The following is an 18,151-nucleotide window of genomic DNA, read 5'->3' as shown; positions in this document are numbered from 1 at the left end:
GAGGGAAGGAAAAGGAGGAGGAAGAGGGAAGGAAAAGGAGGAGGAAGAGGGAAGGAAAAGGAGGAGGAAGAGGGAAGGAAAAGGAGGAGGAAGAGGGAAGGAAAAGGAGGAGGAAGAGGGAAGGAAAAGGAGGAGGAAGAGGGAAGGAAAAGGAGGAGGAAGAGGGAAGGAAAAGGAGGAGGAAGAGGGAAGGAAAAGGAGGAGGAAGAGGGAAGGAAAAGGAGGAGGAAGAGGGAAGGAAAAGGAGGAGGAAGAGGGAAGGAAAAGGAGGAGGAAGAGGGAAGGAAAAGGAGGAGGAAGAGGGAAGGAAAAGGAGGAGGAAGAGGGAAGGAAAAGGAGGAGGAAGAGGGAAGGAAAAGGAGGAGGAAGAGGGAAGGAAAAGGAGGAGGAAGAGGGAAGGAAAAGGAGGAGGAAGAGGGAAGGAAAAGGAGGAGGAAGAGGGAAGGAAAAGGAGGAGGAAGAGGGAAGGAAAAGGAGGAGGAAGAGGGAAGGAAAAGGAGGAGGAAGAGGGAAGGAAAAGGAGGAGGAAGAGGGAAGGAAAAGGAGGAGGAAGAGGGAAGGAAAAGGAGGAGGAAGAGGGAAGGAAAAGGAGGAGGAAGAGGGAAGGAAAAGGAGGAGGAAGAGGGAAGGAAAAGGAGGAGGAAGAGGGAAGGAAAAGGAGGAGGAAGAGGGAAGGAAAAGGAGGAGGAAGAGGGAAGGAAAAGGAGGAGGAAGAGGGAAGGAAAAGGAGGAGGAAGAGGGAAGGAAAAGGAGGAGGAAGAGGGAAGGAAAAGGAGGAGGAAGAGGGAAGGAAAAGGAGGAGGAAGAGGGAAGGAAAAGGAGGAGGAAGAGGGAAGGAAAAGGAGGAGGAAGAGGGAAGGAAAAGGAGGAGGAAGAGGGAAGGAAAAGGAGGAGGAAGAGGGAAGGAAAAGGAGGAGGAAGAGGGAAGGAAAAGGAGGAGGAAGAGGGAAGGAAAAGGAGGAGGAAGAGGGAAGGAAAAGGAGGAGGAAGAGGGAAGGAAAAGGAGGAGGAAGAGGGAAGGAAAAGGAGGAGGAAGAGGGAAGGAAAAGGAGGAGGAAGAGGGAAGGAAAAGGAGGAGGAAGAGGGAAGGAAAAGGAGGAGGAAGAGGGAAGGAAAAGGAGGAGGAAGAGGGAAGGAAAAGGAGGAGGAAGAGGGAAGGAAAAGGAGGAGGAAGAGGGAAGGAAAAGGAGGAGGAAGAGGGAAGGAAAAGGAGGAGGAAGAGGGAAGGAAAAGGAGGAGGAAGAGGGAAGGAAAAGGAGGAGGAAGAGGGAAGGAAAAGGAGGAGGAAGAGGGAAGGAAAAGGAGGAGGAAGAGGGAAGGAAACGGAGGAGGAAGAGGGAAGGAAAAGGAGGAGGAAGAGGGAAGGAAAAGGAGGAGGAAGAGGGAAGGAAAAGGAGGAGGAAGAGGGAAGGAAAAGGAGGAGGAAGAGGGAAGGAAAAGGAGGAGGAAGAGGGAAGGAAAAGGAGGAGGAAGAGGGAAGGAAAAGGAGGAGGAAGAGGGAAGGAAAAGGAGGAGGAAGAGGGAAGGAAAAGGAGGAGGAAGAGGGAAGGAAAAGGAGGAGGAAGAGGGAAGGAAAAGGAGGAGGAAGAGGGAAGGAAAAGGAGGAGGAAGAGGGAAGGAAAAGGAGGAGGAAGAGGGAAGGAAAAGGAGGAGGAAGAGGGAAGGAAAAGGAGGAGGAAGAGGGAAGGAAAAGGAGGAGGAAGAGGGAAGGAAAGGAGGAGGAAGAGGGAAGGAAAAGGAGGAGGAAGAGGGAAGGAAAAGGAGGAGGAAGAGGGAAGGAAAAGGAGGAGGAAGAGGGAAGGAAAAGGAGGAGGAAGAGGGAAGGAAAAGGAGGAGGAAGAGGGAAGGAAAAGGAGGAGGAAGAGGGAAGGAAAAGGAGGAGGAAGAGGGAAGGAAAAGGAGGAGGAAGAGGGAAGGAAAAGGAGGAGGAAGAGGGAAGGAAAAGGAGGAGGAAGAGGGAAGGAAAAGGAGGAGGAAGAGGGAAGGAAAAGGAGGAGGAAGAGGGAAGGAAAAGGAGGAGGAAGAGGGAAGGAAAAGGAGGAGGAAGAGGGAAGGAAAAGGAGGAGGAAGAGGGAAGGAAAAGGAGGAGGAAGAGGGAAGGAAAAGGAGGAGGAAGAGGGAAGGAAAAGGAGGAGGAAGAGGGAAGGAAAAGGAGGAGGAAGAGGGAAGGAAAAGGAGGAGGAAGAGGGAAGGAAAAGGAGGAGGAAGAGGGAAGGAAAAGGAGGAGGAAGAGGGAAGGAAAAGGAGGAGGAAGAGGGAAGGAAAAGGAGGAGGAAGAGGGAAGGAAAAGGAGGAGGAAGAGGGAAGGAAAAGGAGGAGGAAGAGGGAAGGAAAAGGAGGAGGAAGAGGGAAGGAAAAGGAGGAGGAAGAGGGAAGGAAAAGGAGGAGGAAGAGGGAAGGAAAAGGAGGAGGAAGAGGGAAGGAAAAGGAGGAGGAAGAGGGAAGGAAAAGGAGGAGGAAGAGGGAAGGAAAAGGAGGAGGAAGAGGAAGAGGAAGAGGGAGGAAAAGAGGAAGAGGAAGAGGAAGAGGAAGAGGAAGAGGAAGAGGAAGAGGAAGAGGAAGAGGAAGAGGAAGAGGAAGAGGAAGAGGAAGAGGAAGAGGAAGAGGAAGGAAGAGGAAGAGGAAGAGGAAGAGGAAGAGGAAGAGGAAGAGGAAGAGGAAGAGGAAGAGGAAGAGGAAGAGGAAGAGGAAGAGGAAGAGGAGAGGAGGAGGAGGAGGAGGAGGAGGAGGAGGAGGAGGAGGAGGAGGAGGAGGAGGAGGAGGAGGAGGAGGAGGAGGAGGAGGAGGAGGAGGAGGAGGAGGAGGAGGAGGAGGAGGAGGAGGAGGAGGAGGAGGAGGAGGAGGAGGAGGAGGAGGAGGAGGAGGAGGAGGAGGAGGAGGAGGAGGAGGAGGAGGAGGAGGAGGAGGAGGAGGAGGAGGAGGAGGAGGAGGAGGAGGAGGAGGAGGAGGAGGAGGAGGAGGAGGAGGAGGAGGAGGAGGAGGAGGAGGAGGAGGAGGAGGAGGAGGAGGAGGAGGAGGAGGAGGAGGAGGAGGAGGAGGAGGAGGAGGAGGAGGAGGAGGAGGAGGAGGAGGAGGAGGAGGAGGAGGAGGAGGAGGAGGAGGAGGAGGAGGAGGAGGAGGAGGAGGAGGAGGAGGAGGAGGAGGAGGAGGAGGAGGAGGAGGAGGAGGAGGAGGAGGAGGAGGAGGAGGAGGAGGAGGAGGAGGAGGAGGAGGAGGAGGAGGAGGAGGAGGAGGAGGAGGAGGAGGAGGAGGAGGAGGAGGAGGAGGAGGAGGAGGAGGAGGAGGAGGAGGAGGAGGAGGAGGAGGAGGAGGAGGAGGAGGACACTTCTTAAAATTAGAGCTAGTCTAAAAGGAAAATTCACAAAGCACTTTATCCTCACAAAGGGTAGTAGAAATTAGGCACCCTCATCCATAAAAGTTATAGATTTTGAACATCTGAAGCTTTCAAAGCCTGATCGAGTTTTGTCAGAGAAAAAATAACGATGAAGATATAGATCAATTAAATGATAGATCAGCCTCAACTGGCTGAAAGGCCTCCTCCTGTTCCTGAAGAGGATCAATCTATCGTGGACCACTTTCGTTCTCTTCTTCCCTAAACTGCTTTGTTGCAATACCTCAGAAATCAATTTGGCTTCATTCTTTCAGTCACGTAGTTTTTCCTACTGTGCACAAACAGAATATTCACTCTCACCAATTAACTTTCCACACTTCTCAGCCATGTAAACTCTTCATGGTGACAAAAACAGATTTCTGGGAAAGCTCAGCAGGTCTGGCAGTATCTGTGGACAGAAATCAGAGTTAGTGTTTCAGGTCCAGTGACCCTTCCACAGAACTGATGGTAGCTAGGAAAAGGTTGGTGTTTATGCAGGAGACAGGGTTGGAGGGGAGGATAAGGAGTAAACAATAGGTGGGGATAGAGCCCAAAAGACAGGGAAGAACAGTCAGACTAAGGAGTGGATAACAATCAAGCTAAAAGAGTGAATAGCTTTTAATGGGGACAGTTGGCTGACAATGGATATGTGTAATTGCAAAATATGTGACAAGGCGTGGTGTGTGGAGATTGGGGTAAGGACATGGGTGAAACTCAAACCCTAAAGTTGTTGAATTTGATATTGAGTCCAGGAAGCTCTGCAGCTCCCAAGTGAAAAAAGTGAGGTGTTGTTATTCAAACGTGCGCTGAGCTTCGCTGGAGCACTGCAGCAAGGCTGAGACAGAGACATTGGCCAGGGAACAAACTTTTCGCTGTTATCATTTGAGTACATGTAACAAAAAAGCTAATTTATCAAGATATAAAGCACTTGGAGGTTTTAGTACACCTTGGAGAGATTTTGAGCTAGCAATCTTTAAACTCAAGAGTCAAAGGTTGGAAATCTTTAAATTACACTAGTCCAATTGTTTGGCTAGGAAGTACTGAACTATCCTTTATCCAACTGACAGATTTATCATGGATACAACCCTTCTGTTGGGGTGAAGGCTGGCATGTACAATCATACATGGTACAGAAATAAAAAAACTGAACAGACCATATTTTTAAGTCTCCTCAAAAATGACCTAAAAGAAAATATTTGTTGCTCCAAATTAAAATTTGAAGGTAAAGGATTAGCCATAATTGTCCTGAAATGATGGAGCAATCTTCAGCAGTCCTATAGCTCCATTTCTATTTTCATATACATATGATTAAAGTAAAATAAAAAGGACCATATAGACCCTTGCTAAGTTATCATAAACAAATGCTACACCTTCACTATATTCTTAGTTACATTTCCCTTGAGCAACAAAAATATAACTAAGGGCACAAGTATTCATCAGATTTATTCTTAAATGATCTACTTTACTCTTGTCTCAAAACACATGTGTGTTACTGGATTCCACTGCCTTATGACCTCATGTGAATTAAACTTCTCCCTCCCTGAGATGGAAGAATTAGACAGTATTTTTATTCGAAGAACTGATGAGGTGCCTCTAGCAGGTAGATTTTCTTTTGTCTGTACAGATACTAGTGGATCGATTGGATCCTGGGATAGTCAGAGATGGAGAAAACAAAATTCAGAGGAACTGCATTTGGTTTGCCAGCACAATTCTGTGATAATTTTTGTAAGCAGGATTAAGTATAAAAAGTAAGGATATCGCCCTACAATGGGATATTGGTGAGACTGCACCCACAGCATCGGTTATAGTTTTGGCCTCCATGCTTAGCAGCTCAGACTGTTCACCAAGCTGATTCCTGGGAAGAAGGGGCTGTCTTATGAGGAAATGTTGAGCAGACTGGACTTAGGCTCATTGGTGTTTTAAAGAATTGAATGGATCTTAGAGAAACATAATGGAGAGGTTCACAGGGTAGGTGCTGAGACAGTAGTAGTAGTAGTGGTGTCAGTAAATCCCTCAAGACATGGTTTCATTTCTCACCTCATTAGATGGTGAGATTCGAATTAAAGTAATTTAATGGTCATAGAATATCCTTCAGGGAAGGAAATCTGGTCTACATGGTACTCAGATCCACAGCGCTTGAAATGAATAGGAAGATGATCCCAAGACACAACAAGAATTTTGTTTGCGTCTAGATTAAATCTTCCTCTTCTGGACAACACAGTTTAAAACAGATAATTGGTCAGTCACCTGATTTGTTATTTGCCAGGAATTGCCTACATAACTATACTGCTAATAAATTCCTTTTGAAGTACCTTGAACAATATGGCAATATGTGATGTTCAATAGAGTACAAGTTACTTGTCTGAAAACTGCTTTATCTGGGAATCTACATATATCCTGGAGTCAGGTTGGGAAGGTTAATCCTTCTAAACTCCAATCCAACATTAAAATAAAATCTAATGCAAATTAGATCACCTGTGACATCCACCTCTCTCAGCATTTCTGAAATCTAGGTCACAGGGTTAATCTGCCAATCCACAATCTTTGGAAATGATACACACCTCACAGGCTCCTGACAGTGGTAAATACCCCAAAAATCAGCTCCCCAAAAAATGGGCAAGGTTCCACTTCAGAACTGCAGAGTTAGAAATCAAAACTGGCCTCATTTCTCCTCTCCACTTTCTTTAAAAGATTTGAGAGAGTTCTCACCAATTTATAACCTTAAATTCAAGAGTCAACTTTATTAATCACCTCTAAACTCTCAAATCTATCAAAGGCATTATCAAAGCTGGACTCAAATGCACACAATATTCCAAATGTGTCCTTAATGCTGATCTACACAAGGTTAGAACAATGTTTTTCTCAACTTATCACCAAATGTCCTTGGCGTGCTTACAGATTACAATATAGCCTTGTTGATAACAGTTTCATGTCAACTGTAAACTTAGACTGGATGGTCAGCTCTCCATTTGCCTTCTTACCTTTATCTTAAAGCACTGTCAAAGAGCAAAACTCTTAAGGGCAATTTAGCAAGTTAACAAGACAAAGTGGTTTAGCAGAAATAGTCGTTTGAGCAGCAGGCACAATAGCTGTAGGATTCATCTGAAACAACTGCATAATGAACAAGCACTAAACTGGAATCAGAGAAATGAGAAAAAAGGGTCAGCCTAAATGAAATAGCCTGGGTCGAGACCCAGGGAGAAAAAGCCATAAAACAAAACAACGTGTGGATACGATAATGGTCTGATTCGTCCTGTATTCTTCAAAATAGAGCTCCAAGTACTGTTGCTTTTCCTCTGTGGAATCAGTCAGAAATGATTATCTGCACAGAGGCACTACTGGGGAATTCCTGGAAGGATATGGTGGAAAAGTAATGAGGGCTGCAAAGTTCTAGGATAGCTGAAGTTTGTAAAAGGCAAAGGTGGGTTGGTTAGCACTTGGAAGACCAAATAATTCTTGAGGATTCAATTAAAAAGCCTCTGACTTTGAGCTGATTTTATGGAAGAACAAACTCCAAACAATTTTTTTTTGAAAGCAGCCTATAACTCATTGTTCCTTTGTATTGTTAATATGGTTTCTCACAAGATATGAGCTTTGACAGAAAAAAAAACTTGTAAATAGCCTTAGCCTATTTAGATCTAGTAAAAAAAAAGCTGCTCTTTTTGAAGATTATAAGGAAGCCATTTCTTTGGGAACGTGAAGTCTCCACATTAAAAAGTAATTAAGACTTTAGAATCGGAGAGAAGATTAATATTTCTGAGAGGTGACAGTTCTTGAAACTTAAGAAGCAGGGGCAGAAGGAACCTGGTATTAATTAAATTAAGTAATGACTAGTGGTGAGCGGGAAGAGGAGGAGTCCAGGATGGAACAGTTACAATCTAGATATTTTCTCACAACTAGTTTTAAATTTTTTCCTTTCTAAAGCATATTACAGCCAAAATAAAATACCTCTTAATGGAAGGATGACATTAGAAGATGGAATGTGTCCTTATCAAAAGCAGGAATCACAGGAAGTGTGTTCACAGTAAATGGTCTTTCCGCTATCCTAGCTACAGATTAAGTTAGAGAGAACAGATTTGTTCAAAAGGGATGTGGATACGTTTCTACAAACAGACTGAACAAATCTATCCAAATCACAAGAGTCAGTTTTTTTAAAAAAAAAATTCTCCTGTTAAAACCCTGATGCAGAGAGAGTGTTCAAACTACTATAAAACCTCAATTCCCTGAAAAGAAAGAATTCATAAGAATTCAGTAAAACAAGGAAGCGTTTTTCTTTCAAAGCCATGAAATCAAGGGAGTGGAAATCACCATTATAAAATGCATATTTTCACCACCACCACACCCCCGGGGAAAAGAAGGCTAGATAGTTTAATGCACACATTTTGACGTTAAAATTCCCCAAGGCCACTGACACATAGGAACTGTCACCAGTACTGGTCATTTTGGCAATGCGTTTACATACATAGGGGTTTTACTTTAAAAATAGAAATATAGATAAAAAGGTACATTCTTAAACCAGGATTTTAAATGGCTGTTGGTCCTAATTTGCAGGTCCATCTGGTCTTTGCCCCAGAGACCTCATTATGCTTGTGACATTCCTTCAGCCACACAGTCTAATTGGAAAGTACTTTTAGGATCTTTCCAGCGAGATGCAATACATTCAGTATCTTTTAAAAATAAGAAAAATGGATAGATTGAAAAAAAATTCAAAAAAGACTCATTTATGGATTTGCAAGTAAAACCTGTAAACCTCCACATCTCTATGGTTACATCAACAATATATTTCCCTGGCTGCATTAGTCACACAAATATCTGGATATTGCATCCTACTTGTGACACACAAGACTCAATTCATAGAACTAAAAAGAAAGAATGCTATACATACTGGGATGCAGCTCAAGTCTAAAAGACAGAGCATTGCTTCAAACGGACAGTTACTACAAACCAGCAGTAGTGTAAACCTCAGTTCAATGCTTGTGCAGAAGTTCTGTAGAATTAAAACAAAGAAAATACTTAGTTCTTGCTTTGCACAAGGAACCCTGAAAGAGCCAATTATGTCCAATTCTTGCACAAGTACAACTGCTTTTGAATTAGATTGTGTAATGGTGAAGAAAGGTTTGTAATTTGTGCATTTTCTTTTAAGAGTTGGGAATTTAAAGTAGTTGCTTATGGGTGTTGGTATTCTTTTGTTCAAAAAGGTTTAAAAATTAACTTGGTGAGTCTTTCCAGAAGCATGATTTCATACCAGTATGTGTTAAAAGTGAAGCATCGTCAGACTGGACTCAAAACATTAACTGCTATTCTCTCTCCACAGATGCTACCAGACCTGCTGAGTTTCTCCAGTATTGTTTGAGCTTAGCCCAGATTTCCAGCATTTGCAGTGTTTCGTTTTTATTCAAGTCTTTAAATACAATTTTTATTTCAAGCCTAATGCCTGCAACAAAGGAGATGAATACAAAAAGGTCCACTCCCAGGATCTTACCAATAAAATAATCCTGCATCCTCCCATTTGAAGAGATTGCAACTTAATGCATACCCTAAGTAGAAATAATGTACCTCAGTTTGAGAACAGATTGGAAAGAACTCAACAAAAACATGCCCTTTCACACCAATGCAGCAACATTAACACTCCATAGTGTGGCCCTTAGAGATTTACGCTCAAAAGTCCAATTTAGCTGTTTGCATTTTTTTTGCTACATATTAATAGAAATATGATTAAGACGTTCACTGTAATAAATGGTCCTGTAATTAACTTTAATACACTAATTACGTGGTGCATCATTTACAGACACAAGTAACTAAAGAGGCTACATGGTGGCAGTGGTTAGCACTGCTGCCTCATAGCGCCAGAGACCTGGGTTCAATTCCCGCCTCAGGCAACTGACTGTGTGGAGTTTGCACATTCTCCCAGTGTCTGCATGGGTTTCCTCCGGTTTCCTCCCACAGTCCAAAAATGTGCAGGTTAGGTGAATTTGATTAGATTACTTACAGTGTGGAAACAGGCCCTTTGGCCCAACAAGTCCACACCGACCCGCCGAAGCGCAACCCACCCAGACCCATTCCCCTGCATTTACCCCTTCACCCAACACTACGGGCAATTTAACTTGGCCAATTCACCTAACCTGCACATTTTTGGACTGTGGGAGGAAACCCACGCAGACATGGGGAGAACGTGCAAACTCCACACAGTCGCCTGAGGCGGGAATTGAACCCGGGTCTCTGGCACTGTGAGGCAGCAGTGCTAACCACTGTGCCGCAGCAATGCTAAATTGCCCGTAGTGTTAGGTGACGGGGTAAAGGTAGGGGACTGGGTCTGGGTGGATTGCTCTTCGGAGGGTCGGTGTGGACTTGTTTGGCCGAAGGCCTGTTTCCACACTAAGTAAGTAATCTAAAAAGTTTGTGCTCATTACATCTGTTCTTTATTGAGCTTGTGCCATAACGGGATTTTAATAGCTTTCCTTTGAAGCAAAGTATTTTTGAAAGACTTGAGTTTGCATAGTGCCTCACCCTTCCCATCAGGCACACTTGACAAGTGACAAATTACCAGCAAATGCACCTGAAAGTATGCGAATAAAGGTGACAATTAATTTGTTAATTTGGAAACTTCCATGCAAAGGAGATGCGAGATCAAATTGGTTTCTTCACTGATGTAGTTGAAGGAGCAAAGTTTGTCACCATGTCAAGCTCTTCACATTGTACTCGGGGTCTTGTACAAACACCTGGTGCAGAGGAGATTCTAGATTTGACATCGCATCCGAAAAGACATCACTTCCCATGGTAAAGCATTCCTCATTCTACATTATAATAAGAGCTAGACAGTGCACTCAAGTCCAATACTGAGTACGAAAAAAGAGTTTTTGATGGAAAGTGCCTGACACATTCAGTGATGTCCAGAATGTGATGCAGTTTGCTGCATTCATTCTTCACTCCATCCCAAGAGGGCACAGCATCTGTTGTACACCAACAAGTTGAACATTATACAGACTGGTTATGAAGATAGTTGGTATCAGACACGATGGAGCACTTTAGATTACTGAACAGTTTGAGTTATTGCACATTTCCCCACCAGATGGATTACTGTAATTAGCTTGGATAACTTGTACGAGAGGGCATAACTACAAATTGAGGGGTGATAGATTTAAGACTGATGTCAGAGGTAGGTTCTTTACACAGAGTGGTAAGGGCATAGAACGCCCTACCTGCGAAGGTAGTCAACTCAGCCACATTAGGGAGATTTAAACAATCCTTAGATAAGCACATGGATGATTTTGGGATAGTGTAGGGGGACGAGCTGAGAAAAGTCCACATGTCGGCACAACATCAAGGGCCGAAGGGCCTGTTCTGCGCTGTATTGTTCTATGTTCTAACTCTTGAACAACATAAACCCGGGTATTAAGTTAGTTATACAACATAATTCCTACTTCCCAATGTAACAAATCTGCTTTGCCTCTTCCATTCGAGGAAGGTAAAGAAAGATCACACCTATTCATGTCAATAGGGCACACAATAGCAGATCTCCATTTATTTATTCAAATGTGTGAGAAAGACATTCATAATCAATTTAGAAAGATAAATTCCTGAATTAGCAGCCCTGGTTTGCTGATGAACGAAGGGAAGGAAGAGTTATTGTCCCTTGTACTCTACAATGGACAACACAGTAAAGTACAGCGAAAAGCTTCAACTGTCACCACAATCCAGTGCTATTTTGAATATATAGCTGAAACAGGACTTCATTTTCATTCCGCCACCATGAGCCTGCTGACCAGCGATACCTCCACCCCTCCGCTGGACCATCAGTTGCCACTCTTCAGGCGCCATCTCTTCATCAATGGGCCCACCTTGCCGGCAGGCTGACAATGCCTGGTTGCATGCTGGACACACGCACCCCGGCACCATTGCCATCTCACTGATAACCAGGAGACCCCAGCTCTCAGCCTAACACAGCCATAAGCTACTACCACATTGATAACCAGGTTCTCAGTCTACCACAACCAGGAGCTACACTACCACCTTGTGAATAACCAGGAGCCACCCTCCAGCTGCACTGCCAACTCACTGATAACCAGGAGTCCCTGCTCTGGGCCTACCACAACCAGGAATCCTTGGCTCCACTGCCAGGCATTTAACTCACCAAGAGGCTTCTCTGGCCACATTCCCTGCCGACAGGAAGAAGAAGAAAAACAAAAAGAAAGACAACAAAAAGGTAACAGAAAGAAGGGACGATGCAGCTGGTCCAGTGTGGACAGACCCAGGAGCCCGAATATTGCCTACCTTGCTAGAGCCCCCATCTTGGTGGAATATGCCAGTGGAGTATTGGTTCTGTTTGTATTAACTTTAAACTCATCTTCAACTTAAAATTCTTCCATGGACTTCTGGCACCCCATATCAGTATTCCTTCCAACCAAACACTCCTACACACCCTCTTACATCAGCCAACTCAAATCCTCGCTCTGGGAAAGGCAGCTCTTTTAGTTACTTTGGAACTGCCTCCTGTAATCACTTTCCACACTACCTTCTTACCTGCCTTCAGAGGGCTCTTTAGTGTTGAATTCCACTGATCCCCTCCAAGCCCTTTCTCCAACCCTCTCCTTCATTCTGCTGCACTCTGAAGCAATTTTTGTATACATGAAAGAACTTCAGGAATGCAAGTTGTGGTATTGCAATTGAGTTTGACAAGTTTCCAAGTAAAATTAATTTTCAGGGAGTGGTGGAGAAAACGACAAACGTTGCATTGATGTAGTTGACATGTTGCATGGATCAGACTGCAGTTCAGAAACCCACACTGGTTAATGATCACCTTACGTTGGCTTCTGCAGAGTTAGCAGTCATTTAGATAAACTATGACTGATGCAAACAGAGACATGTTTTGCAATAATGCTGGCGTGAGCTTACTCAATAACCTAAAAGTAGGAAAGCTCTTCACTTCAGTCAATTTTTAGTTCTTCTGTTCAAACCACACTCAAAATATTGGAAAATGTTAATTTACTAATAAATCTGTCACTATTCATGGAAACTGAGGTGATACAGTATTTTTTTAACTCATCCATGGGATGTGGGCATTGCTGGCAAGGCCTGCATGAATTGTCCAAAGGACAGTTCTGAGCCAACCACATTGCTGTGCGTCTGGAGTCACAAAATCTGACATCCTTACCTGGACCAGGTCTATTTCCTAAAAGGTTAGTGAACCAGCTGGAACCTTTCCCCTCTCACAGCAAATGATAGCAATTACATGGTCACCATTAGGCTAGTTAATGTTCTGGATCTTTAGTGAATTCAAATTTTATCATGTGCCACAGTGGATTGAAACTCCTGTCTGCTGGCCGTTAACCCAAAGTTCTTAATCACTAAGCCAGTGACATTACCAATACACAGTGACTGCCCATTTGGGAATAGTGTTATAGACTGCATGTCGCACTGCTCAGAAAAGTTCTCATCCTGGTTTTCAAATCCCTCCACAATCTTGCCTTCGCTCCTGTAACACTGTTCCATCCCTACAAAGGGATTTTGGTGCTCTTCACTTCTGATCACATGCACATTCCCAATTTTCATCTCTCTTAACAGGAGCCCTGTCTTATCTGCTTGAATCCTGAACTCAAGAGAATCATCTCCCTAAACCCTTCCTTCTCCTTTGGCAAGGAATTAACTCCAAATAAATGTGAGGTGATGCACTTTGGCAACATGCAATGATTTGGATCTTGGGAAGCACAGAGGGTCAGAAGGACCTTGGGAAGCACGTCCACCAGTCCCTTAAGGTATCAGGGCAGCTGGATAAAAAAAAAGTGGTTGAAAAGGCATACGGGCAGCTTGCCTTTATTAAGGCACAGCGAGACAATTGCGAGCAGTTTTGAAATCCACATTGTAGGAGGATGTGTTTGCACTGGAGAGGGTGCAGAGGAGATTTACCAGGACACTGCCTGGGCTGCAGAGTTGTAGATACAAAGAGACCTGGTAGTCTGAGCAGTGGAGATGGGGTAGGGGGTGGAATATGATTGAGATGCATAAAAAGATGCAAGCCATTCACAGGGAGAGATCAATGAGTACTGATTTAAACGCAAAGGCGCAGGCAGTTTAGAGGGCATGTGAGGAAAAAATAATTTCACCCAGAATGGTGGGAATCTAGAAATCAGAGCCTGGGAAAGATGGTCCAGGCAGAAACTCTCATCGCATCTGAAGTAGAATTTAGATGCACACTTGGGATAACAAGGTATAGAATGCTATGGGCAAAGGGCTTGAAAACTGAATTAGATGAGTTAGGTTATTGTTTTTCACTAGCCCAAAAATGGGCTGAAGGGCCTCGTTCTGCACTGTCGACCTGTAACTCTATAAGATGCTCCTTAACAAGTTATCCTTAAATCAACCTGGTCAGACATATTTTGACACACCTCTGGAGCAGTTGGGAATTGAATGCTGGCCTTTTGGTCCAGAGGTCAGATCACTACCACTGCAACATCTGAACTCTCAGGACATTTCCAACATTATTCCCTTCACCAGGTTTCCAGTCATCTTTCCTAATATCACTTGTTGTTATGTAGCTCAATGTCAAATTACATTGGAAAGCAGGCCCATAAAGCACCTTGGGACATTTCACTACATTACAGTTACTATACCAATGAAAGTGGTTTCATTTGTCAAAACTTTGCAAGGTTATAGTGTTTAATTAGAATTAACACATTGCAGGAGTAGTTGTTGGGATGTGTCACAGAGAACATAGCTGAAACTTTATTGCTGGAACAGCACAGCAGGTCAGGCAGCATCCAGGGAACAGAAGATTCGACGTTTCGGGCACATGCCCTTCTTCAGGAATGAGCAGAGAGTGTTCAGCAGGAGAAGATAAAAGGTAGGGAGGAGGGACTTGGAGGAGGGGCATTGGAAATGTGATAGGTGGAAAGAGGTCAAGGTGAGGGTGATAGGTCGGAGTAGGGTGGAGGCGGAGAGGTCAAGAAGAAGACTGCAGGTCAGGAAGGCGGTGCCGGGCTGGAGGGATTCGGCTGAGACAAGGTGGGGGGAGGGGGGGATGAAGAAACTGGTGAAGTCCAAGTTCATCCCCCGTGGTTGGAGGGTTCCCAGTCGGAAGATAAGACGCTCCTCCTCCGACCGTCGCGTTGTTGTGGTTTGGCGGTGGATGAGTCCAATGACCTGCATATCCTCGGTGGAGTGGGAGGGGGAGTTAAAATGCTGTGCTACAGGTTGGTTGGGTTGGTTCGTCCGGGTGGCCCAGAGGTGCTCTCTGAATCGCTCCGCAAGTAGGCGGCCTGTCTCCCCAATATAGAGGAGGCCACACCGGCTGCAGCGGATGCAGTAGATAATGTGGGTGGAGGTGCAGGTGAATCTGTGGCGGATATGGAAGTTTCCTTTGGGGCCTTGGAGAGAAGTGAGGGGGGAGGTGTGGGCGCAAGTGTTGCACCTCCTGCGGTTGCAAGGGAAGATGCCGGGAGTGGATGTTGGGTTGGTGGGGGGTATGGATCTGACAAGGGAGTCGCGGAGGGAGTGGTCTCTACGGAAAGCTGATAGAGGAGGGGAGGGAAATATATCCTTGGTGGTGGGGTCCGTTTGGAGGTGGCGGAAGTGACGGCGGATGATGCGCTGTACATGGAGATTGGTGGGGTGGTAGGTGAGGACCAGTGGGGTTCTGTCCTGGTGGCGGTTGGAGGGGCGGGGCTCAAGGGCGGAGGAGCGGGAAGTGGAGGAGATGCGGTGGAGGGCATCGTCGATCACGTCGGGGGGGAAATTGCGGTCCTTGAAGAAGGAGGCAGTCTGTGTTGTGCGTATTTTGAACTAGTCCTCCTGGGAGCAGATGCGGCGGAGACGAAGGAATTGGGAGAATGGGATGGCATTTTTACAGGGGGCAGGATGGGAGGAGGTGTAGTCCAGGTAGCTGTGGGAGTCGGTCGGTTTGTAGTAGATGTCCATGTTGATTCGGTCGTCTGAGATAGAAACAGAAAGGTCTAGGAAGGGGAGGGAGGAGTCCGAGACTGTCCAGGTGAATTTGAGGTTCCGAGACTGTCCAGGTGAATTTGAGGTTTCTTCATGAGGATGAGTTTCTTCATCCCCCCTCCCCCCACCTTGTCTCAGCCGAATCCCTCCAGCCCGGCACCGCCTTCCTGACCTGCAGTCTTCTTCTTGACCTCTCCGCCTCCACCCTACTCCGACCTATCACCCTCACCTTGACCTCTTTCCACCTATCACATTTCCAACGCCCCTCCTCCAAGTCCCTCCTCCCTACCTTTTATCTTCTCCTGCTGAACACTCTCTGCTCATTCCTGAAGAAGGGCATGTGCCCGAAACGTCGAATCTTCTATTCCCTAGATGCTGCCTGACCTGCTGTGCTGTTCCATCAATAAAGTTTCAGCTTTGATCTCCAGCGTCTGCAGACCTCACTTTCTCCTCACAGAGAACATAGCCCCTCAGACTGTAATACTGGTTGCAGTGTTTGACTTACAAGGCTAGACATTTTAGACAATTATATCCTGGGACTCCATGCTTGGAGCAGAGACTTGCTGACTTACTCTTGGAGTTCACACAGGTAATTAAGAGAAGTTATCATTGTTAAATTAACATTGCTTGGGTTCATACAGCTGTCAGTTAAGAGATTACAGATGTGTTGGCTCTGAGATTTGTTTTTCCAATGAGTTACTTGGAGCCCTTACACTTGCAACATGAATGGAGAGGGTGACACTTGAAATGTGTCAGGCAGGAAACAAGATTCACTATTTCGACACAACATAACATGTTCTGCACAAAAACAAGCCATTTTAGCCTGACAGGTTTATGCCAAACATTTAGACTGCACACAAGCCTTCTCACCCAAAACGCTCAATGTAGTTCATCATGCAATGAACCAGCTTCCCACTGCATGAATATAGATCAATGCATGTGGTACAACTCCTCTACTGCAGAGAGATTGCCCGCAAACGCAACTACTTATTCAGATTTGCACGTATATATATATTTGTCTGTTAAGAGTACTTCTGTAGCACTGCAATGTTTGACTGACAGACTTGCTTGGCTAGCTGTACATTACTCAGCACTCGAATGTTCTCAATTGTAAAAAGAAATGCAAAAAAAAAAGAGAGACTTCCCATTCGATCGTATTTGGCTCAAGTGGTTTCACTCTTGACAATAAAGTATTGAGTTCACTGAATGCATCCATTGCTTCATTTAGAAGCAAATCTCACAGCTCAGAGGCAACTGTAGAATAGTTCAACAAGACAACAAAACAAATCACCCAAGTTTGTTCTTGGCTAATAGAGTGAAATAAACTTTGCGTTGCCTGTTCTGTGCGTCAGATCATTTGTTGAAATCCAGTGAGCAACCACAGTTTGTGCAGATTTGCATGATCTGTAAATGCTATTTTCTCTGTTTCTCTCAGAGTGGCATGATTGCATTGGGGATCAAGAAAAAGACAGAGGGGGTAGGAGAGAAGGGACAAGGTGGGAAGAAAGAGACATTTAGTCATGATGTTATGGTCACCCTGTTTAGGGACAAGCAAGCCTTTTACTGCCAGTCAACTTCCTAATGCTCATGAATTTGATATTGACACATACTCCTTTTATAAATCTCATCCCATCACAATTTGTTCAGTTCAGCACAATTGCAGTTGCTTAATAATTTGTCCAGCAGATAAGCAGGGGACACATAAATACCCTTTGGATAGTGAATCACAGGACTGTTTACAGTAAAATAAGGTCATTCAGTCCATCCTTTCGGTTCCAGCCCTCCAAAGGATTAACATGAAGTAAAATCCTCAGTGGGTTTTGAGTTAATTTGTGATCTCAATACACATGAAAAACCTGGAAACCTTGTTTGGATCTGACTGTTTCTTAGGCCTTTGTCCAATGTGGCAATAGAGTAAAAAAATGATAAAAAATTGAGAGATTTTCATTCAAGCGCTTTTCTGCAAATTGGCTCCCTTCCACATACAGGTTAAAAAAGTGCATTATTTACAAAATAGAAAGTGATTCCCACTATAAAACCACAGCTGAATAAAAACGTGTAATCTAGGTGCTGTTCTTCTGCTCTTACACCTCAAGATGGGACACACACTGACATCTTGCCCTAAAACCAATCACTGGGGCACTGAAGAGGAGCTTTAATATCTTGAAAAGGACATTTACGTCACTGGGTGAAATATCAAGCAATATCTTTGGAAGTCAGGAGACTAGGCATACATAGCGACATGACCTTCAACTATTAAAAGTTGGTTTTAAAAAAAAAACACAAGATTATTTCACGGAATACAAAATGGAACACATGCCAACAATGCAACTTTGTTCCAGTGTTTTATGAGCCTTTTTCAATCATTACTTAAGATAAAAAGATTGACAGAGGGCAAGAGGGAGAAGAAACAAAAGGCCTCAGAATGATCCGTCAGTAAGATAGTGCATTCGCCATAAAAGAATGGAGTCATGAGAATTACAGATAGCGCTCAAGTTGACTTTTCTCTACACCCCAGGCGGTTAGAAACATGCTAATTTGTTTCTCTTGAAAGAAAGGAAGACTAATCTCACTCAGCCTGCCTGCACCATCACTGGGTTCTATGTGAAGAGCAAAGCTTGCCAACAGTGCCTGGTGGGGCAACTGCAATAACCCAAACTAATCAAAGCTACGCTGGGGTGAAATAACCACTCCCTCAAATGGAATTGCTTGTGCACAGTTTTTGCTAATACACCATGTGAAAAGAAGCAATTTATTTCAGACTTATATCACTCGGGTAATTTCGTTTGAGGCTGTTGGTCTTTGCATTTACCAGCCACGCCCCTCAGATTGATACCAAAGTGACTGC

General features: G+C 44.6%; 1 protein-coding gene across 3 annotated transcripts in view; it reads right to left on the bottom strand.

Moving 5' to 3' along the window:
• The window catches only part of LOC148142251 (serine/threonine-protein kinase SIK2-like), a 58,571-nt gene that overhangs the window by 24,416 nt on the left and 16,004 nt on the right, over positions 1–18,151 (bottom strand). The window contains exon 2 of one of the 3 annotated variants that reach the window (XM_087976383.1): positions 8,255–8,356. The exons of the other annotated variants lie outside the window; for them this stretch is intronic. Within the exon in view, the coding sequence (XP_087832509.1) occupies positions 8,255–8,356 (102 nt within the window). The remainder of the gene's footprint in view (positions 1–8,254; positions 8,357–18,151) is intronic. 3 annotated transcript variants of the gene reach the window in all.

Source organism: Chiloscyllium plagiosum, unplaced genomic scaffold (assembly GCF_037043375.1).
Source record: "Chiloscyllium plagiosum isolate Xiang-an unplaced genomic scaffold, Cpla_swu_hap1 HiC_scaffold_29, whole genome shotgun sequence".
Classification (NCBI taxonomy): Eukaryota; Metazoa; Chordata; class Chondrichthyes; order Orectolobiformes; family Hemiscylliidae; genus Chiloscyllium; species Chiloscyllium plagiosum.
Note: the sequence above shows the minus strand (reverse complement) of the source record. Positions and strands in the feature narration are given on the sequence as shown.